Below are 24,175 nucleotides of genomic sequence, written 5' to 3' on the forward strand. Positions count from 1 at the left end.
TTTGAGCATAATGCTCTGTTTTTAGATAACATCATCAGTTTTCCTGAAATATTATTGTGGAAAATCAGAAAATGGAAAAGTCAATACCTCCCAGACTGACATGTAGGAGAAATTGTTAATGCAAATTTCTGACCACTTCAGGTTTTGACTCTTGCCCTGATCACTGATTTCTCCAAATATCTCTAGTTTCTCAAAGATGGGCCATTTAGGACTTCAAATGTTTGAGTGAGTGTGGGTGCAGGCCTACAGTAAATGTGGCCATAAGTGAAGTTGTATTCTGTCCTGGGTGGATCCATAGAAAGAGAGATCTTTGTAACTCAAGAGAAAAAATAAATAAATGAACTCCTCATACAGCATTACAGAAAACACCTCAAAGATGCCTTAAGGATATAGGAGAAATACAGAACACATGGGCAGAATCCAAATGCGAAAAGGAACAATCACAAGCTCTACAGAGACTCTGACTGCAGTTTAGTTCTTAAAAAAAAAAATCTGAAATCTTTAAACAGTTCACATTCTGAAAAAGAATATCTGACAGCTGTCACTTGTTCACTTTGGCAGATGCTACACCATCCCGTGGCAGATGCCAAAGACAGGGTGCAGAAAATGTGGTCATATAGCTTATGTACTACTGAACAAGCATATAGCCCTGTACTGGTGTCCACGAGAGGTTGTTATTGATAAGTGACAAAACCAAACAAGACAAAGAAAATCAAAATCAGCAGGAAAAACAGACAGCCTCCTGTGGAAGAAAAAAATCTTAGTAATTGATTTACAGTAAATAAAACTACAGATATTTACCTCAGAGTACTTTTGTCACCAACCCAGGTCTGCCACAATCTTGTTGAAGCCACATTACAATGCCATTTAGCAGCACTTGCTGCTCATGTCCACTGAATACAGTTTACACCCATGCATTAAAAAAGCTCCATGTGTAACTTCTTAAACATCAGTTACTATTTTTTATTTATAGCCTTTACCTCAAGCACTGAGTAAAATCAGAATTAAGTATGTTAGTATATTCAATGCTCATGTGAAAGGCTATAAATCCACAAAAACAAAAATGGACAATATACTGTAAACTTTAGTTGAAAGTTACTTCTCCTACTGTTGTTTTTCTCCTTTCTCTAGTCTACAGAGACTGCAGCCAGCTGCCCAGCAACAGTCCAAGTGGTCTGTATGTTATTCAGCCCAAAGATACCCACCCCTTAATGGTGTATTGTGAAATGAACACAACTGGCGGTGGCTGGACTGTCATCCAGAGGAACAGAGGTTCTGGTGAGCTGACCTGGGATGAATCCTGGACAACCTACAAGTATGGCTTTGGGGACATTCTGCAGGACCACTGGTTGGGGATGGAATACATCCACAAAATAGCATCTCAAACAATTTATGAAATTCGTTTTGTTATTTATGATGCATCAAACAATATGAAGTATGCTGATTATAATATGTTCTTTGTGGATAATGAAACAAATGGCTACAAACTGAGATTGGGCAGCTACTTCGGGACTGCAGGAGATGGCATGACTGTACCAGAAGCCAACAAGCTGCATGACAATAGAAAGTTCTCCACCAAGGATAAGGATCAGGACAATGCTAGTGGCAACTGTGCAAGTGGTTATGGGGGATGGTGGTATGATGCATGCTTTGCCTCAAATTTAAATGTAAAGAGTGGCCTGACCTGGCACAATCTCTGCACAAAATGCATGGGGTCTATCATCCTGATTCGGCCATCCAGTATATGCAGAGATGCTTAAAGAGAAAAGTAGTGGAGTGGTTTGAAGCTCATGAAGAGGCTGAAAGTAAACACTCGCCAAATGTTTACCTCTGATTGTTAGAATAACTGATCCATATGATTTTACCTTTTTAGTGTCAGCTCTACTATTGGGTTGCAGGCACTCTCATGTGTTTATCATATTTGTACCACATTCAATTTTTGCTTAACATTTATCACTTTGAATTAATTCATCTTCTTCTTGGGTGTCCCTCCATTTATCTGGGAAATGGAATGTGAGTCTTTTTGTGAAATCTAATTAAAAATTAAAGTTTATGTTTATGGTAGAAAAGTGTTTCTGTTTGTTTCTTCTTGACTGTTTTCTGCAGATTGAAAGTGCACATCTGCAGTTCCAAATGGTGCTGCCTCCCTTGCTGTTAGAACAGTGATGGCCATCACAACTGTATGTGCTGTGCATGAAAAGCAATTAAAAATAACCAGTATAGCCAGATTTTACGTGATAAAATACTTTATATAATAAGAATTCTGACCAATCTGTGCAATGGAAATGAACTCCCCCATGTACAATCAGGTGCACAGTCCAACAAAAAACAATCTATGCTAATAACATGTGGGGCAGAACACAGAGAAATTGGCCTTTTGCATAAATTAAAGTGTTGAAGAAAAGATCAGAGAGCCTCTTAAGTGCTTGCCAATGCTTTCTTTTATATTTTAGAGCAAGGGGTTCACAAGTCACAAGGAAGCTCTAGCTAATCCCAGCATGCCTCAGGGTCAAGGCGCAAACAATCACTGGATAGGGCGCTAGCCCATCACAGGGTAAACACACATACACTCATATCAGAGGCCAATTTAGCACACCAATCCACCTAACTTGCATATCATTGCACTGTAGGAGAAAACCAGAGCACCCGAACAAAAGCCATGTGGGCATGGGGAGAACTAGTAAACACCATATACGGAGAACACAGGCATGGACACTAGTCTCCTTTTAGCCGGGCAGCATGAATAGCAGCATTGACGTGAATTTACTGCATTCAGGCTATGTCACATTAGACAGCTTTTCCAGAGATTCTCAGTCTTAGCCTTCTTTTACATAATCTTAGCCATTTGATTGGCCAGCTCCCATGAGTACTGATTGTCTAATGTTACATACCTAATGATTGAAGAAAGCTATTCTGCAACTGGCTAGGGTAAAATCAAACAGATTTGATTGGTCTTTGGTCTATTGTTGAGCTCTTTCATGCAAGAGATGATACCCAATGATCATTCATTCAGAAATACAATGCATAGAATAAAGCAATGAAGGAGGAGGAAAACGTGTGTTTATAACCTCACAAATATAAGATAAGCTTGTCTGTCTAATGTCTCATGTTGTATATACTTAAACAGAATTGAAAAAGAAAAAAGGGCCAAGACTGTAGCTGAACACGCCTGTGACGGTGCAGGTCCGCTCCTTGTTCCTTCTTCCATATTGGGAGCCTGTTGAACCAGACACCATCGATAACGTAACCAGATGAGCTGAGCTGATAATGACAAAACACACCAAGCAAGGGAATGGTGAAAAGTGCAAGTGCTTTTATTATTAAAAAAAAATCCAAATATTGTCCACAAAGTGCAGTGCTCAAAAAAAGTTAAATAATCCATAAAATGATTGTACAGTGGAAGTTAAAATCCAATAAATAAGTTCTCCATTAAAACAAGGTTAAAATGCAGGCAAAAGTCTCCCTGGTGCTTCCCTTTTAAATCCGATGCCTCTCCGGCTTACAATACTCAGACTTGTAGCATGGTCAGACATCCACTAACAGGCACAGACATCCTTCAAAACTGGCCGGTGTCCCCAATGCCCAATCCACGGCATCCCACGGGGAGCCACCAGACTCTGCATCCGTGCCCACTGCTGCCAATCCAGGCTCCACCCAGCAAAGGCGCGCCATCATCCCATCGCTGCCAGTCACAGGCACCACCCGGCAAGAGGATCCTCCTGAGCATTAACAATCACTTCTGCTCCTGGCTGCTCAGCAGGAATGATCCTCGTGCCCCCATTCCTGAATGCGGGTCACACCCTACCTCCTGGGGCACCATTCCCATCCGCCTGTTTCTCTCTAAGCACCGGCTCACTGCTGCTCCTATCTTTCTTTCTGTTCTTTAACCTCCACTCTTTCTTGTTCTGTTTCTCTTTTTTACATTCCGCTTTATAGGCTGGGGAGCTTTTGCAATTACAATTGCCTGATGATAAGGCAATCAGACTGCCTGAACGTGCCAGAAAGGCAATGCACAGATGGCTGACTGGCTTGCACCAACCCTGAGACGGGGCATCTTCCCAGCAGATCGCTCACACCTGCTTTCCCTCCCCAGCGTGAGTACGTTCATTACTTATTTATTAATTAAAATGGCCACTCTTTTCGAGCCACGGACCCGCAATACCACAGCGCCACTGCTATCAACCCTTCTCCTAGCAGTACTGGTTCTGTCAGGAAGCACGGGAACTATGGACCTCATAAACAAAACAGAGCCCCATCTGTTTGATGTCTTGTGTCTTACATACCATAACAGAATGGAAAAATGAAATAAAAGGTAGAGACTGCTGCTGGACCCGGTGTAGTTGTTAACACTTTGTACAGGGTCGACTCCTTCAGGCAGGACACTATTGGCTGTCAGAAAAAGTGGTGAACACAACTGTGCTGGAACATAGGTGCTCAATCAGTAAATGTGGCACAGACTGCAATTTCCAGTCCTGTAATCTGACATGGTGCAGCGACAAGATCAACAAAAAAATCACATAATGTCTTCTAAATCTAAAGCTAATGTCACATGTTGCTGAGGAGAAATAATATTATGCTACTTTATGCAAGATATCATTAGAAAAAGCCACTTCACACTTATTTGACTCCCATTTTCCTTCATTTCAGTACTTACATTGTATGTAGCACAACTAAAACGAGCAAAAGCTAAAAAATAAATTAGAAAAGTAATTTCTAACTCTAAAATATTTTTTTGAAAACTAACTAATTAAGCATTCAAAGCATGTGAGAGAAAAATAAACAGATCCTTACTAATAGACCAAGTTAAGTCAAGTTGGGGAGCATGCACTGGTACAGTGCGTTGCCGTACCCACTACACAACAAAACAACTTGGCATCCCAGTTTGCAACCCCCCAGGCAGACACGCAGTCCAGTCCCACCCTCCGGAAATGACCCTCTATCTGCTGCAGCCAGGTGTTACGTGGGCATCCCCTTGGCCTGGTCCAGCCACTCGGGTCCCCAACAATGAGGATCTTATGAGCCGGATCACCCTCGGGGAAACGCGCCACATGGCCATAGTGCCGTAACTGACGCTCCCTCACAATGCAGGTAATGTGCCTCATTCGAGACTCCATGAGCAACCGCTCAATCGACACAAAGTCAAACCAACGGTACCCAAGGATTCTCCGAAGAGACATAGTACCAAAGGAGTCCAGTCTTCGTTTCAGGTAGACCAGGAGATGAAAATCTTAAGCAAAACAAAACTTGAACAAAGGAAACAAAACCAAAAACAGAAAAAACCCAATATGTTAGCCAAAATTCATAACCAAAAACACTAGCATGAATCAGTACTAAGAACCTTTAAAAAGAATGACAGCTTCTGTCAAGGTTTTGCAATGGACATCAATTTTTTGTTATAGTCTTTCATTTCTGATCCATTCTACATATCATTATTTTCTGTTATGATTTATTTAATTGCTATCATGGTAATGCCATTATGTCATCATTTGCAGGCTGAGGTTTCATCAGAATTATCATTCACATATGATTGCTATCGTCATGTTGCGTGATGTAATGAAGTGAAAAGCATTTAAGAAGGCAACATGAAATGTTTGGTATAAAAATGTATGTATAAAATTGTAAACAAAACTACTTCGGTTCAAGTTTTTTTTTTGTCTTGGGATTCTGCTTCTGATGGCAGCAATTCGCTCATTCCAGTTTTTACCTTTACCTGTTTAAAAGACAACTCTTTCCATGCTCCTTGTTTAAACTTCATTTCCTGGTCAGGTTATCTTGCTCCTTGGGCTGTGAAGCTCATTATCATCATCATAAAATTAGTTATGATATATCTTACAAAAGTGTTACCGTATTACCATATTACCATGCTACCATATTAAACAGTGACAACCTGGTAATATATCGCCGGACCTCAAAGTCAGTTTTTGCTAACAACAGACTCACAAAAAGAGACAGGATAAAAAATAGTGGCACAGTAAACAAAAATTATGATGGTAAAAATACAAAAATACAATAAAAAAAAAAAATTGATCCAAAGTAAGGCAAATTGAGTTCTATGCACTCCAAAACCAACTTACAGTTCCTAGAGTGAGAGTCTGGGACTTTGGAGTGTCTGTCTGCAGCTATATTGTCTTGTCTCCATAAAATATTCTGATATGAAATGTTAAATTTCTTAATTAAAATTAGGCAAATACTTTAAAAGTCATGAAACTGCCCAAATATCAACAGAATCAGTTCTGGAAAACACTCCACTAATAGTATCCCATCCATACATATTTGTTTCCATCAAAAGGGTTCCAAGCAGCCAAGCCAGACAGGGAAACTGCTCACCAAACCAAGCCTAACTAGTTCAAACTGAACATTATAAAAGAAAAAAACAAAAAAACCTAACTATAATATTGACATAGTTGGCTGAAAGTATTATGTGACATAAATATCCCATTTCAATCTTTAAACTGACTGGTGTCACACATGTGCGTATGGGGACCACCTCCCTGGGAGAATACCTCTTGTTTGGAACCATTACTGGCAGTCTTTTGCGTTATTATTAAACAGGGCTGCCAGGATGGTACCCAGTCTTTCCTTTGGTCTCTGACTTGTCTGTCTACTCTGTCACCTTTAACACTGGGTTCACAAAAAGAGGAGGTGAAGTCTATTGTTATCATTAAAATGATATATGCATCAAACCTCAGACCTGTCTCTATTATAAACAGATAATCTTTTGACAGTGCAGTACACCCCCAAAATCCGCGGGGGTTATGTGCCTAGAGCACCCACGAATTGTGAAAAACTGCAAATTTTGGATGTGATTAAAAAAATGTCTATTTTTTAGTTTAAACCCTAAATATGCCCCCAAAACACTTTAATTTAATTTCAAACTCAGCTTAACACATTACCTAAAAATAAAGAACGTAAAGGTAAACCTGTATACGTTATGTAAAGCACTTTGAGCTACTTTTTGTATGAAAATGTGCTATATAAATAAATGTTGTTGTTGTTGTTGTTATACTGTACTGCTATGTCTCCCGCAGTGCTAGAATGTAAAATACCAATATTACCACTATATGTACTATAATTCATGCAAGCGCGGTTTCATTGCCAGAAGCCTTAGAAGGTGCAGGGCGTTTTGGTGGCATCTTGGGGCTTTAACCCTTAAACTGCCACATACTTGGGGATTAATGCATCCCTGGATGCCAAATACTTTTTTGCTGCACTTTAAGTAAACGTCACAATTCACAAAGAAAAAGTGAAATTTTAATGGAACACATTTTTTTTAATGCAAAGAGCATCACAATTACTGGAACACTAATCATTTTACACACTGCTAATGAACTGTAACAACTATTTAAAAAACTGCTGGAACAATATGTACAAGGTGCAACTGACGCAATGGATGAAATTCAATAAATCACCAAGCCAACTGCGCTTGAACTGGCTGCACTCAAGCACACAGAGGTAAGCGCTGATGCTGGCAGGCTAGTCTAGTGCAGCGGCTCAATCCCAGAGACAGCGAGGCTGCAGTGCTGCAGGGTATCATGCTTGAGTCACAGAATTGCACAGAAACACAGGAGATTGTAGAGACAGGAACTTTATTTAAAAACTTCAAACAAATGTCTTTTTCAGAAGTAAAACGAGCTCAGTATGTAGTTAGTTCTCGATTAAAGAATAGAAAAACATCATAGGGGAGCACAACGGGAGCGGGACCTCCAACAGGAGCAGAGGATGTCTGAGGGAGAAGAGAGAAACAAAGCAATCAGCCAAAATGGACAGGTGCTGTTCAGGCTTTTAAGTATGCGTAGTGTCACGTGAGAAGCATATCATGCAACAGAGGAACCCAAGTAAGCTCAGCAAGTAAGGGAGCAATGTGAAAGTAGTCTATCAGCGTTTTTTAAGAATGTACGACACTGACTGATCAGCTCCTGCGTGCTGGCAAATGGCACTGGGAAACGACTATAATTGGTTGTGGTGGTTTAAGGGTTAAGAGGAACAAAACAGAAAACACAAGAACACTCAGCTGGAGATGCATCACAGTCAATCAGCAGCAAGGAGAATGCTGTAGAGGTCCGGTGCCGCTAAAATTCACACCGTCGAGAAGACGACGGTTTATTTATTTTTATGGTGGAGATTCCAGGGACGCACCCAGCCTTGGCCCGACCTGCACGCACTCACAAAGAGAGACAAAAACAAAGCAAACCGGTAATCAAACAGCATGTAATGAATGTAATGAAAACAAATGAAATAAATGAAAACAACGATACCACCCCTGTTCCCCTTATGGCGATTATACATTAAATACAACAAAGCACAAACAAAACACACACAGTAAATCATGTTCATGAAAAATGGCAACAGATGAACTGTAATGATGAAAATAGATAGTCCAGAGATCCGCACATTGAATGGGAATGTAAAGATAGTCTTACCGCTAGTTCCTGAAATGGCGAAGACAGGTGGACGGGTTCAGGAGCGCTCCTTTCTTTACAGGATGGCCATGAATCCACTTACAGTCCTCATGTACACAGGCAGACGGCAGACAATCCAGATGCACGAAATGATCCAGGACAAAATTAATAAGTACAGGTAACCCAACAGAAGGCAGACAGACAGGAACTTGTAACACAAATTACACCGGCCCCCTTTTTAAAAGCTGCGCTGACATCCTTTGACCCCAACAGCCCCAGCAGCCTCAGCAGAAGACCAATCAGAGCCACTGCAGTGACTGCTGGGAGTTGCAGTTTCAAATTCTGTTGGCTACTTTCACCATCTCAAGCCGTGTTTTCCTCTACAGCTGCTTCCTGGTCTCTCTACAGTGCAGTATTGCCACGATAAAAGCCATAAAAATTGTGGAGGATATTTGCAGTTTCCGCTAACAATTATCAGTTAGAGTCTAAGGAAAAATCCGTGAATGACTGAGGCCGCAAACTCTGACTTCGCGGGGGTCTACTGTATATACTAAATAAAATATAGAAGTAAAATTTTTAGCAAATGCTCCACTTAATTGCACTTCCCTCTATCTCCAAAAATCTCTGTCCTTATCATTGTCTTTGGAGAGTCTGCGCTTACTCCTCATGTTTTCTCCACACACTCCAGGTTCTTCTCACATACCAAACACTGTATGCCACTGCATCAGAAAGCTTACAGCTAGATATAGACTTGAAGTTAGAGAAAACTATGGCGAGAGTGAGACAGAGTGAGGCAGAAAAATAAACAACAGGCAATGCTGAAGGGGATGGTGCTGGTGACCTGACAAATTGAGGCAATATACAAAAAGAACACCAGAGAGAAGAAAGTAACTAAAGATAAAACAAAAACCCTGCCACCAGAATGCAGTGGAAATTCGCTGAAATGTCTCCAGAAGGACTGCCCAGTGTAGGAGATGTCATAAGAAAGGGAACTTTGTAAAGAAATGTAAGTCAACAGGGGGTGTCCATGACATTGCAGAGGAGCCAGTTGTATTCAAGTGTATTCAGAGGGATCTGATGAGTGGAATGAACTGTTATGTTTGAATGGAGAAAAGACTGTTTTCAAGTCGGACACCAGAACAGTGGTTAAAGCAAATCCAATCAGTATCTTCTCAGTCAAACAGCACGGGAATTTGCAGCCACCAAGCAAAATGCTGTACATAGCCAGTAATAACAGACTGGAAGTTAAAGGGTGCTTGAAAGGAAAGCAGAGTATTAAAAAGAGAACAACAGAACAAAACATTTATGTGGTTGATGGACTTTCTAAGCCTCTATTAGGCTTCCCTGCAATAGAAGCTCTTACATTAATACAGTGTCTCCACATACACAAAACTTAAATGTATGGAAGACATTAGGGTAATTGCGAAAGTGACCCAAACCACACCAGGGTGTGCTAGCATGGCCGTGGTGACCAAAGTCCAGGGGAAGATTCAGCTGTGAGTGGACCTGACACATCTGAACAAATGGGTGTGGAGTGACCATGATAGCTGGGGCCAAAGGTGCTCACGAAGCTGGACGCAACCTCCATCTTCTGGCAAATCACACTGCCCAAGCAGAGCTCACTGCTGACAACTTTCATCACCCCATTTTGGAGATATGCCTTCAATCGTTTACCATTTTGATTTCGTCAGCCCCAGGGCACTTCCAGCATCATATGTCACAGGTGTGGAGGGGCGTGAAGGAGTAGTATACCACGACAACAATTAGTGTATGGAAAGGACAGGCAGCAACATGAAGGCTGAAGGAAGATGGCCTCACACCGAATGATAAATGTGAGTTCGCTAAAGACAGTTTCCTGTTTGTTGGTCACCGTGTCGCAGTAGACAGCCTGACACTGGATCCAGGCAAAATCAGAGCTATCACACCTAGAAGGTGTGAGGAGAGTAATGGGTATGGCCAAATCTCTGGGCAAGTTTTTACCTAACTTTTCATCATATATCCGCCTGCTCAAAGATCGGCTCAGTGAGAAAAATGGGATGCACAACAGAAAGAGGCATTTCAGAGGCTAAAATCTGAAGCATGACTGAAAGTGATTCAAGAGAAGCAGAAAGCTGATCCTGTCTCTGCAAAGCTTATCAAATACCATGAGATGGGGTGGCTGGAGAAACATGCCCTTCACACCACATCCTGGCCATATTGGGCAGAAAGGGAGAACTTCACGTGGGCTGAACAGGGGTCAAAGAAGCTACTCTTTTGGGTTCATATATTTGTAAATCTCATCCTGAAGGAGTCAGTGCCTCACCAGCCATGAACCTCACCGCAAGTCACTGTTCTTGTTCAGCTGAATAAATGACAAAACAATTGAAATTCCTAATTTTCCATACATGTGAAATTATTTTAGTCTATTCAAATCAAGCAGACATTCCATGACAGTAATCTAGATTTTTGAATCAACAGACAGTGTCATTGTTCTTCCTTGCTTTCAAACAACTGCTATTTATCCAAGACACAACTGCAGAAAAAGAATGCATGAAAGTCACACTCTTTCTCAAGATATTTATCTATCACTTCGAGAGGTAATTTTGCAGAATTTCCTGGTCATCATCCCCACTCTAAATTTGCACAACACATTCATCAAGGGGAGGACACACTTTGTTCCAAATCAAAGAAGAGGAGGACCTTAGTCTACGATTGATAAAATGAAACACTACAAGGCAAAGTTAAAGCCTCACAACTGCTTTGTGATCCTAAAATTATACATAACCTCCTCACATCCACTAACTACAATTTAGGGTCATTGAGGTTCTAAAATATTTCATTCTAAAAATAAAAACAGCTTTAATATAATAGAAGTATCCCTTTCTTTGCACATGGCAGTCAAAATTAAATGATAAAAACATACATATATACAGCAGTTATCTGAAAACAGTTTTTAAAATTCTAAACATTATTGTGAAAAAGCCTACTATAATAAAAATAATTAAAGAAAACTTGGTTCAACACAAGAACATAAAGTGCTATAGATAATAATAATAATAATAATAATAATTCCCCATAACCACTTGAAAAATAATATTTTTTAAACTGTATTTGCATTTTAATATAACTTTCATGCTTGAAAGTTAAGGTTTAAAATTTAGCAAAAAAGTTACAAGAAACATATAAAACTAGAATGACTGTTTTTAAAAAAACAATGCTTATTGAAGACATATTTTTAATGGATTAGAGATTTGATTATAGGTCTCATGTTACTTTTACTTAAGACAATCCTAGAAAGTACTGGTTGCACTGTCCTGATCAGATATTCAAAGTAAATTCCACAGTAAACTTTACTAACAAAGTTTGAAGTGGGGCTTGACTTGCTTTATGTTGTTAATTTTTATACATACTTTATTTATAATTTGGACTTCAACACCAGCAATAATTATCAACTATGATTTACATAATGCAAACTCACCTTTCTGAACAGTTCTTCAATGTGATCATGGCAAGCATCTTGGCGGAAAACCTCCACTATTCTTTGGCTAAGTAATGACCCTTCGTGAGGATGTCTCCATGACACTGTATCTGTAGTAGAAGCACAAGAGTAAACTTCAACTCTCCAGCTTTAAAGAAGACTAAAAAGCCATGAGCTCCTCAAAGTATACAGCTAACAATCACCAAGAAATGAATGGCAAAATAACACAGGGCTTCATTCTAAGGTTTTGCCATCACATTTTGTAATAAGATGAGAGTCAGGAAATGTAACATCCATTTTGTATAATACAGCTTTGCTGGTGGTCCTGAAATAAAATTTAACAGTTCTCAGCTGCCTACTCAACAAGTGAAAGAAGTGCTTCCATCAAAGCCACACCAATTTACCCTCTACAACCTGAGACCCTTACTCCGCAAAACCAATAAAACACACCAAGAAAAAATGACATACTTAGTTTCTTTATGAAAGCTAAAATTAAATAATTTGAGAGGTCAGCACAAAACTAAAGAAAAACACTAAATTCATAACATGCATAAATTTATACTCGCTTTGATTTGAAATGGTTATTTGTCTTAGGTACACATAGTTATGTAAGAAATCAATAATTTAGTTATGAGATGGCCTCTGTCTGTGTACACTAACAGTGGTTGACACAAATATACTGTAGCATAAGGTAACCTGTAGCACAGCTCTGGGTCGATTCCTGACCGAGGTGGACTTTGCATGCTCTCCCCCATGTTTTCATAAGATTAATCTTGGGGGTTTGCTTATTTTCCACAGTGCAGAGACATGCTGTCAATATTAAACGGGCCCAATGATATTAGTGTGCCTGTGTGTTAAAGGGTCCATGTGACAGACTGGTTCTGTATATTCCTTGTTCTCAATTTGCCAGGACTGTGTAGGGTCAGTAAACAGATGGATATCTGCAAAAATTCTGTATCAGGAAGGTTACAAGTCACCATAAATATGAAACAGAGTTTTGAAATAAAGAAAAGCCATGTACTAGAAGAGCAATGTAGAAGAAAAAAATCAAAAAGAAGAAAAGTCATCTACTAAGACGAACAATAGTATGTCACTCTACCCTCAACCATTTCAGAGCGATGCACTCTTACCAAGCAGATACATGTGACATTTTTTCCTTGTGAGACTGTGCTTGGGTAATGAAAATTTGTGAGCTATGAACTACAGCTTGCTAAAATATTTTAGAATTGCTGTATACAAAAAGACATTACAGTTAGTTAAGGGTATATGTAAATCATTGAATGATTGTTCACAGTAACAAAAACATTTGAATAAAAAAGTAACTGCTATTTTAAATGGTTCATTAATAACTTAAAATAAGTAATGTGATGTACAATGACAAAATTCTTGCCTGAGGTGCTGGCACAGAGACAAATGAAGTCTTTTTCTTTGTATGTTTTTTTCAATCCATCGTCACCAACAGGTGGCAAGGAGTCACTAACTCATACAAAACCATTTGACAAGCCATATAACACTTTAAAAGTCAAACAGAGAAGCAATGAGAAATTAGAAATGAGCTATCAGCCCACGGGTGGGTCTTTAATGGCCGCAAACAGTCACAATTTTGGAGTCATGTTCCATCTGTAGAACATACACATCCTACAGTACAGTTTACTCAAACAATGCACTGAGCTGCTGATCTGTTGTTACAGATGGAAAACAAACAGAGCTAACTACTGGCTTATGAAAAAGGTCCATAAAAATGAATTATCTATAGTCTGACTATCTATAGGGAGGAACCAGGGATACCCTTCTAATTTCTGAGGTTTTGTACGATTACTTGGTACAATCATCAAGATGATGCCACTTTATATATATGTTATCTTACTAAAATGCAATATCATTAAACTTGGCTTATTTTTTATTATTTTTTAATACTCATTTTGGTAGCTCATTTAGCTTTAAATGTTACAGCAGAAAATATTGTGAAAAGAAGTTCTGGTTACAACACTTTTTGTACAACATACCATGTGGCTATTTAAAAAAAGAAGCAGACGCAGTTATTATACATTTTATCTGCCTTATTTTTTTTAAACTAGACAAAGTAGCATTCCTTACCTCCTCTGCAAGATTGGATGATAATGCCCTTGGGCTCCAGAAGGTAATAAATGTCTTTTGTCTGTACCAAATATTGAAAAGGTATGTTCAGTACGCAGAACTCATGGTTGTATTGTGCATGTTCCCTTATGTGAGGGTGATTCTTAACTGTGGTCACAAGTGCTCCTATAGCAGATGGTCCTGTTCAGTTATTAACAATCATTCACGGGCCACCTTATCAAGCAATAAAGAAGTAGTAGATACTCACTGTACAAAGACAAGGGTTGATTGTGTTGATTGACCTGTGAAATGCTTGCTATAGACACTGGACAATCGAAATCAAATCTTTAAATAGAGTGATAGGCTTGCAGTGGTCAACTGTTGCATAGGTTTAACAGTCTATTGAGACAAGGCAGACTGTAAACATGTTCTCCCCGTGTCTGCGTGGGTTTCCTCCGGGCGCTCCGGTTTCCTCCCACAGTCCAAAGACATGCAGGTTAGGTGGATTGCCGATTCTAAATTGGCCCTAGTGTGTGCTTGGTGTGTGGGTGTGTTTGTGTGTGTCCTGCGGTGGGATGGCACCCTGCCCGGGATTGGTTCCTGCCTTGTGCCCTGTGTTGGCTGGGATTGGCTCCAGCAGACCCCCGTGACCCTGTGTTCGGATTCAGCGAGTTGGAAAATGGATGGATGGATAATGAACAGAGGTATTATTAAATAATTGTATTTATTTGTGTTAATTAATCTTTTCACAGTCTTAGTTTCATGGACCCTCTTCAGTTGTAAATTTTGTCATACATTCCACTTTATATGCTTCTTTATTTTGTGAATAAGAAAAAGACACTGTGACAAATACACATCCCTAAAGCATAGAATTGTGACTTGGAGAGACTTTAACAGAAATCAAACTTTCATGATCCCACATGGGTTTTGAAAATGTTTGTTTTATTGCTGTTGTTTTTTTTATTAATAAGAAACACCACTTTGGATGCTTTTAAATGCTGAAAAGCAAAAAAAAAAAAAATGAAAAGAATTTGTGAAAATAAACCTCTTTAAAGATTAAAAGCCTAACCTGTATGGAGAATTGTATTTTTATGATCATTGTTTAATTGTTGCGATTCCCATAAACATTTAATTTCTGTACTTTTTCAGTAAAAGAAAATTAATATTTGAAGCATAAATACTGTAAGTTTATAAATTATAATGCTATTTACAGAAAAATTAACTATGAAAATAGTAGTTTCGGTGGAAAAGGCATTTGTTAATGGGGCACCAGAGATGGCTTGGTATCATTTTTTTTTTGCTGGGAAACAATCTCGTACCCTCTACTTGCTGTCACCTGCCCACCACTTACCAATGCCTGCGCACCAGGTGCTTTAAGGTCGCACCAGTTAATATTGCCTGTGTGCCGCTTACATTCAGATGAGCACCATCATGTGTGACTGTGCATCATTTTCTGTGATCAGGACATATCGCATAACAGTTTGATGCTACGTACACAGTTACACCCCATAGAAATGGATATTGGCAAGTTTATAAAAGCAGGCTACGCATTCAAGCCCCTCTCTTTGGATCCACGAAGCAGCAGCGCTAAGCACTGCACTACTGTGCAGTAAAAGGAAATGTTAGCTGACTTCCTCGCAGCTTACTGTACTAGCTCATAGCCAGCTTCTTATTTGTACTTACACTTTGATTGTATGTGACTTTTTCCTGGTCCAATTGCGGGTACACTAATTTTATCCTCTGGTAAACTTGGCACACTTACTTATCTACACCAATGGAGTGTGGTATTTGATATGCACTCCAATCGGGCCCCTGTAATTGTCATGGATATAGCAGTATGGACACATTTACATGTATTTATTAAGTTAGTTCACTGATGTTTAATTGGTACAAGATGCGCTCTGGTTGCCGTTGACTGCTTATAATCACTCCGCCTGCGAATGATCATAAAGCTGATCACCTTTTTTAAGGATCACTTTAACTTTTCTGATGTTTTCATTTAATGACAAGATGACCTGTTACCAGTTCTGAAGACTGCTAATTTGAACTGTAATGCTTAAATTAGTGTCTCTGCAGTTATTTTACGAAAATCTGCCTTTTTCTATTCTGTAAACGCGTGATTAGACTCCTGCTCACGATGATACTGTTGAAAGCTTTACGCATGCACATAAAGCACAGAGGTCATTTTGACAGTTGTCCAAATTTTTCACCACACCTGCTGTAACTTACTTTCTCTTTTTCCTCCCGACATCTACGTGGCAACAGTTTCCTCTGGGCTGAAATACTTGCGAAGCTCAGCAGCCACCTGAACTCTCGCGCACCATCTCTTTGAGCTCAACTTCATGAAGGTGCCCTGCCAATTGTTAATGTGCATCCAACCCTGCACTGCTTCAAGCCAACCAGAAAAATTAAAAGAAACTATTTCAGGCATGCACGTAACAATGGCCTTGTCAGATGCTGAGTTAGTGCATGCATTTATATCTAGCACTGTACCATATTTGTTATGTTTTCAGATGAAATTTACTTATTTTATTATTGCCTACTAAAAACACATTATTATGGTAAATGTGTGAGCAACCACTTCTTTCTTTCCACTACATAAATTAAAAAAAAATTCAGGATTAGAAGACAGAGGACTTTATTTTTGTAAGCACCTGTTCCCAGGCCTCAAGCCTAGGGGAACCTGGGCCAGGTGCAAGCCACTGCTGCTACTAGGTGTAGCCACAGCGATATGGCATCAAAAGCATAAAAGAAGTAGGCAGCAATCAAGAGTCTCAGATCATACTTCTTTGTTCTACTTTATTCCCATTTACCCAGAGATCTATAAATGCTTCAATTTCTGCATAGGTCAACATGACGATCAGTTAAACAATGGTACATGCCTCTGCAGAAAAAAACACATTTACTCTGGTTAAACAATAGTATAAGAATACCTGATCAGAAATCAATGTTCACAGAAGTCATTAATTTTCAAAGGAAGCAGGCAGTTCTGTGTCACTAATCAAAGCAGTCTGATTATTAGAGGCAGGTGCCTCTTTTGCAAGACAGGTAAATATTTAGGTCCTGCAGACAGCCATCAACAATAACCTGTACATAACAGAATTTTCCAGAGAATTTGCTATTTTCTTTAAAACACTGATTTAGCCCAATACACTAAGCAACACATAAAAGTCATTTTGTTTAAAACCCTGATTTCTAGCGCATTACACACCTATTTAAAAGTTATTTACTGTTTTATTGCAAACCTTACAGATAATATTATTTTAAACAGCCACATCTATACAAGCCCCAGCACTAATAAAATTAAACTGATGCAAATATGGCAGTCAGATTTAAGGTCACTCTTGACAAATTTCTGAAGGTCTGATCATTATGAGTGAGGCTGCACAATCACCTTGGCAAAGGGTGTTCCAGTAAATGTAGCCCTTCCCATTGAGCTGTACATTAATGCAATTGTTATACCACCAGCCGCCAAGGTAAGAAGTGGCACAGCTACCATGGTCTTTGTCCTTAGTGGAGAACTTCATATTGTCATGACCACCTTCAATCATATAATCTGGAGCCGTTCCAGAGTACTGTCCAAGTCGCAGCGCATAGCCTCTTGACTCCTCATCCAAGCTGAAAGTGTCATAGTCGGCATACCTGACATCAGTCTTTGTGACATTAAGCAAAATTCGTGCCTTGTATGCACGCTGGGTGGTTAGTTTGTGGATGTATTCATTTCCCAGCCAGTGATCTTCCTCAATATTGCCAAACCCATACTTATAAGTAGTCCAGGATTCCCTCCACTCAATCTCTGAAGAAATGGAGTTTTTCTGGATCACTGTCCACTTCAGATTGTCCATAGTTATACAGTAGACCACGAGGGGATGTGAATTTCTAGGCTGGATTACATAAACCCCGTCAGGGTAACTGGGAGGATAATCACCACAATCGTTGGGATAAACTGTAAAGAAAGTTGTGAAAAGACCTTCAGTTTTGTCCTCAGTCTGAAAAGAAAAACATGAAATTTTCCAAGAAAAGGAAAGGAAAACATGAAGACTGAAGCATATGCAGGTGAAATGGCCAACATATAAAATATACAGGAAAAAAGGAAAAATCCAGAGAACACAAGAATGGGGTAAAAACACAAGAAAAGTCAATCTTCTTGTAAATGACAGGGCTTAAAAAATAACCAAAAGACACCTAGGTAAGGGGCATTAATACAAGGCAGAATAACTACAGTACCTTGCTTTGCATGCATGTATTTGAACATTACATGTAAAATCTGGAAAACAGCATTTTAGGTCCTCAGTCATGTTTCTGCAGAAATGAGAACCTTTAGGCAATAGGACCAAAATATGACCAAAATCCAACTTCCAGCTCTCCCTCTGTCTTTATGCAAAGGTCACTCACTGCTATAATTAGTAAACCTCCAAAAGAACTTCATCCTTTGCAGCAAGAGTTAGACAAGAATATTATAAAGTAGAAACACATTTAGGTATAAAACAATCTTTCAACACCCAATCCTACTTGTTTTACAATCAATGATTATGTGACTTTTATCATGAAAATACTGGCTGCATCCTCCTGTCCTGCCTCAGCATGGGCTGTGTATCTCTTTTTTCTAGCAGTTCAAAATGAGAATGGCCAATAATAACATCAGGTAAGAGGCAGTTACTTTAATTTAGGGAACACGACTTTCTCTGAAAATTCAAACCTGCTTGTAACTGCAGCTGCCCCTCTGCAATACAGTAAAATTCTTACTGGCATATGCTAATCAACCTGAAACACTTTGTAACTCTCTGGGGCTACGATTAATAACATAACTACCTCACCACAAATTACTATGTTTCTTACCTAAAATGACATTTTATTTGTAAATGAAGCATTTTGTTCTGTTTTTGAACTAATGATTTCATAGATTGCCTTTTTCTTTGATGAGAGGTTATGTGACTGATCAGCTACTGTTTAAGCACAATGTCTAGAAATTAAGTACCAAAGCAAGGAAGACTTTCTTTAAGTTCAGTATAAGGTGACTTTGCACAGCTACATTTTTTGTCAAGAGTTATTGTAACCAGAAATTGAAATGTCAATGTATGCTTCTAAGTTTGATCTGTTAGATAAAAAACAATTACATGTGTTAAGTATGTGGAATAACCAATTTTCATGAAAAAAAATAAAAATGAAAAAGATTTAATGAGTCTCAACACAGGTTTAAAAAGTCAGAAACAGTTATGACTGGCAGAAACTGATTTTTCTTTATAGAAAAGAGATTGTGCCCTATAGTCTTGTGACCAATCAAAAGTTTCAATGTGGATTATTTTAGGAGACAGTCATTCTGAATTATGTTTTACTAGCCATGGTTCCTGTCAAAGACTGCTAATAGAATAACAGAATAATTTAAAAATATTTGCCATTCCTTGCTCTATGTGTACTTTCAGCATTTTTCCTCCATATTGATGTGTGTCTGAACCTCTCATCTCTGGCATCTTCCTGTAAAGCCTGCTTCTCAGTCTCTGTCATTATGTTCGAGGCTCCTTTCTCACCTTCTGTTTGGTTTCATACTTTCTCTCTTTGAAGGTTAAACTCTAAGCGTGGGCCTTTACTCCTCCTTATGCATCTCACACTCTCACTTCCTCTTTCTTCACATCACCAAAGCCAAACTGACCAATCAGATTGCTCTGAGGGACTGGACATGCAGATCTTCACATTTAATCATCTAATATAATACGGTACCGTGGCTGTCCGTTTGTCTGTCCAGGATTTTAAATCACCTGCAGCTTGCAGACCATTTGACCTATTGACTTGAAATTTGGTACAAATATACTACGTCACGTCTACTATCCGCTTTTAGAGTGATGATAGACCTCCAAGGTTATTCCTCTTTTTATTTTATTTTAGAATCTTTTCTCGGCAGTGGTCAGCAGGGCGGCCATGCGGCACATGTGTATGGGTGCCGTTCTTATTCCCTATCACCTTCACCATCACTTCCCCTACCTCTTCACATCTTAAATCATTCTTGAGGCAGATTGAAGACTGAAGTGCCAGCTTAAGTAAAAATTTCAAGAAAATGTACTAAGTAATTGCAACACAAACACTGACTTAATCAGTTTTAACGAGAAAAGATGCCAACGAAAGAAGAAAAGAAGTGGGCCGCTAGGGTGGAGAAAAGAAGAGCTGCTCAGGAAGCAGCAAGCGCATCAACCTCTGAGCAAACGAATGCTAAACGTACAGAGAAAGAGGATGAAAACTATAAATTGCTCAAGTCAAGTGTATTCACTGCACGTTATTGTGCAGTGCACCGTTACTGGCATAGTATATAAAATGTTGATTTGAAGAAAGACTTTAGAGCATTTTTGTTATCCCAGCCACTTTACATTGATGTTTGTCTTAAAAGCTGTTGTGAAGCGGAGACATTATGATTTTAAAAACATAATCCATCCAAAATGATAACATATTATCTGTTACTTATCACAAATTGTAGTGATGGCCAAAAACAATTTTAACTCCATGTTTATATGGAAAACAAAAGTAGCAAAATTAATGACAGAGTGGACTTGAATGAGGACCTATGCTGAACAACAGCAAACAATATGAAAAAAAACTCAAATTACTCATGTTGCATAATCTAAATATCATGAATCCAGCTATAAACTCACACATTCTCAAAACACATCAATTTTGGCTAAATATTGCTAAATAAACCAATTCTGGAAAATGCTCATGCGAGCAATGCATTCCAAAAGCAATCAAGCATTTGAACTGCCTCTCCTCTCCTTTGTTGATCATTAAGCCACAACTACAGGACATTTTTTTATCAGTAACCTGTAAGCCTCCATCAATGAAGTGAACATCTGCTTGTTGAAGCACCTCAGATATGCACAAAAGGTTTAACTTGAAATCTCTGATTGTACACTTCTCTCAGTCCTCACACGGTAATGTTATCCCATGAAGTGCAATGGTGGCCAATGAATGAACTATTAGAATGGAGGCCTCATGACCAATGGATGAGGAGTTATGGCATTTATGTTCATTATAAAACTTCAGTTCTGTTTGAATGCACTTCTCTGTTATGCATAAGAGTATTTTTCTGGGAAGTGGTTTATTTTACAGTATTTTAATCAAAATACAAGTGTTAAGAACTTTGTGAGATTACAATTGGATCCTAGAAATTTGTAATGAGTAATCTGAATTTTTTTCTTTGATGTTTACATATTTTTTGCAGTTTTTCAAGCTGAGTATCCATTTAAGTTCATCATATCAGGAATTTTGTGATCTCTGGTCTCTATGAAAACAAGATTATAAGTTTTTCTCAGCCACTACCACAAACAATGCAGAGTAATTAACAAATAAACTTTAAAAAATAATTTTTGGGTGGAGTATATAAGACCAAAATGTAATTTTGCTTTTCTTTTGTTTACTTAGCTATATAACTAAATACACTGCTTAAAACATAAGATGTGATCATCAGGACTGGTAAGCTTTTTCCCTTGATGACCAGCATATCTCTTGATTTGATTTCATGAATTCTTTTAAAAAACAACTCAAAACTCATCTGTTCAGGAAGGCTTTTAGCTCTGTGATCTTTGACTTTATTACCCTTCTCTCAGTTTACTTCTCTGTCAAGATGCTCATGTAACCTGTATGTGTGTGTGTGAGACTATCAATTATGTTATCTGTTTTTTTTTTTCTGAATTCACTGCCGTAATCTTCTTTATTTATTTATCTGGTTTGTACAATGCTATATACTGTATACCCTGCCATTCTTTCTTATATTCTATAAGTACCTTGAGCATGGGAAAGGTGCTATATAAATAAAATGTATTATTATTATTTATCATTTTGGCTCAGCTTACCACTGATGCTTCTTCCAATGCGCAGATTGTGAATCTTGATAGTGTCATCACGCAGAAGATTGGCATTTGCTACATTGACTTGCAGAGCTTCTGACTCTATGACGTGGGCCACTGCTGTCAGTAAAATGACAGCCAGTATATTTATCACAGCATCTAGGGAAATACAAATAGTTCATTAAAAGGTGGGGTTGGAAAATGGATGGATGGATGGAATACAGAAACAATCACATTGCAATTTCCTGAAAGATAACCCCCTGTGTTTGCAATGTGTGATGCCTAGAAATTCTTGAATGTTCCAGAAACTATAGCACTTCACCCCATTACAAATCCCATTACTGCTTTGGTCACAATTAATAGGCTATAACTGATCAATAAATTTCAAACGGTTCCAAGTCCTTAAGTGACTTGCCAATGCGGCAACGGGCACTGTCCCATTGTCCTCAGACAACAGATGCTTTACCTAACTGAAACAGTGTCTACAGTCTTTACTGCCCAACCCTAACTGGCATAGTCTGATCTGTCTTCTCTGAACGTTATATGATAAATGTCCTCTTCTCAACCTATTTATTTCAGATTCATAGACTTATGATAGCTCCCCTTGCAATTACACATGTTGAAGTGAACAAACAATATCTTAAAGAAGACTACAAATTAAGTCAAATGTCAGTTTGACATACCCATCTCAGCTCAGCTGTAGTGCTTCTCTTATGATCAACACATTTATTCCGATTATATAGAGAACTCAGAAACAGTCCTCACATTATGGTAACTTGTTTTGGCCTTAGTTCAGGCACCAGCCCGTTGAATCAACAAATCTTATCATATAATTATAAACTTTATTAGGAGCAGCAAATGTAAAAACAAATATTAACAATCGTATTGTACGAGAAATGATGCTCAATAAAATGGAAAAACACTCTGGAATTCAAGGTTCCCAGAATAACCTTGTAACTCCATGAATTCTTTAAAAAAACAACTCAAAACTCATCTGTTCAGGAAGACTTTTAGCTCTACTTGACTTTATTACCAAGATGCTAATGTAACCTGTATGTGTGTGTGTTAGACCATCAATTATGTTGTCTGTTTTTTTTCAGAATTTACTGTCTTAATCTTCTTTATTTATTTATCTGGTTTGTACAATGCTATATACTGTATATTCTGCCGTTCTTTATTATATTCTGTAAGTGCCTTGAGCATGGGAAAGGCGCTATATAAATAAAATGTATTATTATTATTATTATTATTATTAACTGTAACTTTTGGGTGAGGTAACTCTTCATGGTAAGGCACATTTACTTTACACAGGCTGACAATGTGGCCTAGCTGCCAAGGCACTGGGCTTTAAATTATAACATGTCTGCTTCAGTTTTTTGGTCTACCATGCTGTGTAACCATTAGCAAGTCACCAACAACATACATTTGCCATAACTGTAAAAAACTAAACAATTGATTTCTACAGTTAAAGTATTTGTACAAATTAAATAAAACATTTTTTTTAAATATTCACCTCCTTTTCTACAGTTGTGTCAGAGCATGGAACCATAATGGAGTTCACTGATATTTTTTGCCATTCTTGAACACCAATTACTCCATAATGTAAATGTGAAAAAAATGCAGACATTTCTCAAAATTAATTATAAGTGAAAAACATAAAATTGATTGTACAAGTATTTACCTCCTCATTGGATACAACTAAATTCCACACCAATTTTCACAGTTGGGTGGAATCAAGTCCATGTGAGTGCAGCTGAGGGGTTTCACATGTGTTCAGAATAAATATATCGGTGTCTGAGAGCTTTCCAGATTTGTTAGTGCATTTCCAAGGAAACATAAACAATGGGATGACCAACATTCCAAACAGATCCAAGACAGGGTCTATGGAAAATACCACTCCACACATACCACTTAGAATAAAGGCCAAACAGTTCTATCTTGCTCTCATCAGACCAGAGAATCTTATTTCTCACCATCTCAGAGTCCTTCAGGTGTCTTTTAGCAAACTCCATGCGGGCTGTCATGTGTCTTGCACTGAGGTATGTGTGGAGACAACCAGGCACTGCTCATCACTTGTCCAATACAGTCCCCACAGTGAAGCATGGCGGTGGCAGCATCATGCTGTGGGGGTGTTTTTCAGCTGCAGGGACAGGACGACTGGTTGCAATCGAGGGAAAGATGAATGCGGCCAAGTATAGGGATATCCTGGACAAAAACCTTCTCCAGAGTGCTAAGGCCGAAGGCCTCAGACTGGGCCGAAGGTTTACCTTCCAACAAGACAATGACCCTAAGCACACAGCTAAAATAACGAAGGAGTGGCTTCACAACAACTCTGTGACTGTTCTTGAATGGCCCAGCCAGAGCCCTGACTTAAACCAAATTGAGCATCTCTGGAGAGACCTAAAAATGGC

The 24,175-nt window shown here is 38.7% G+C and overlaps 2 protein-coding genes across 4 annotated transcripts in view; one reads left to right on the top strand and one right to left on the bottom strand.

Annotated features, from left to right (window-relative positions):
- The window catches only part of LOC114656573 (fibrinogen-like protein 1-like protein), an 80,543-nt gene that overhangs the window by 16,059 nt on the left and 40,309 nt on the right, over positions 1-24,175 (bottom strand). The window contains exon 4 of one of the 2 annotated variants that reach the window (XR_007935686.1): positions 16,926-17,177. The exons of the other annotated variant lie outside the window; for it this stretch is intronic. The gene's annotated coding sequence lies outside the window, so the exon portion shown is untranslated. Of the gene's footprint in view, positions 1-16,925; positions 17,178-24,175 lie in introns of those variants that run through there. 2 annotated transcript variants of the gene reach the window in all.
- Positions 1-24,175, top strand: part of LOC114656574 (fibrinogen-like protein 1-like protein) — a 37,983-nt gene that overhangs the window by 751 nt on the left and 13,057 nt on the right. Inside the window, exon 2 of one of the 2 annotated variants that reach the window (XM_051931340.1) lies at positions 1,132-1,272. In XM_051931340.1, coding sequence (XP_051787300.1) covers positions 1,132-1,272 — 141 coding nt within the window. Of the gene's footprint in view, positions 1-1,131; positions 1,761-24,175 lie in introns of those variants that run through there. The other variant, XM_028808214.2, reaches the window with a different exon arrangement.

This window comes from Erpetoichthys calabaricus, chromosome 8 (genome assembly GCF_900747795.2).
Source record: "Erpetoichthys calabaricus chromosome 8, fErpCal1.3, whole genome shotgun sequence".
Taxonomy (NCBI): Eukaryota; Metazoa; Chordata; class Cladistia; order Polypteriformes; family Polypteridae; genus Erpetoichthys; species Erpetoichthys calabaricus.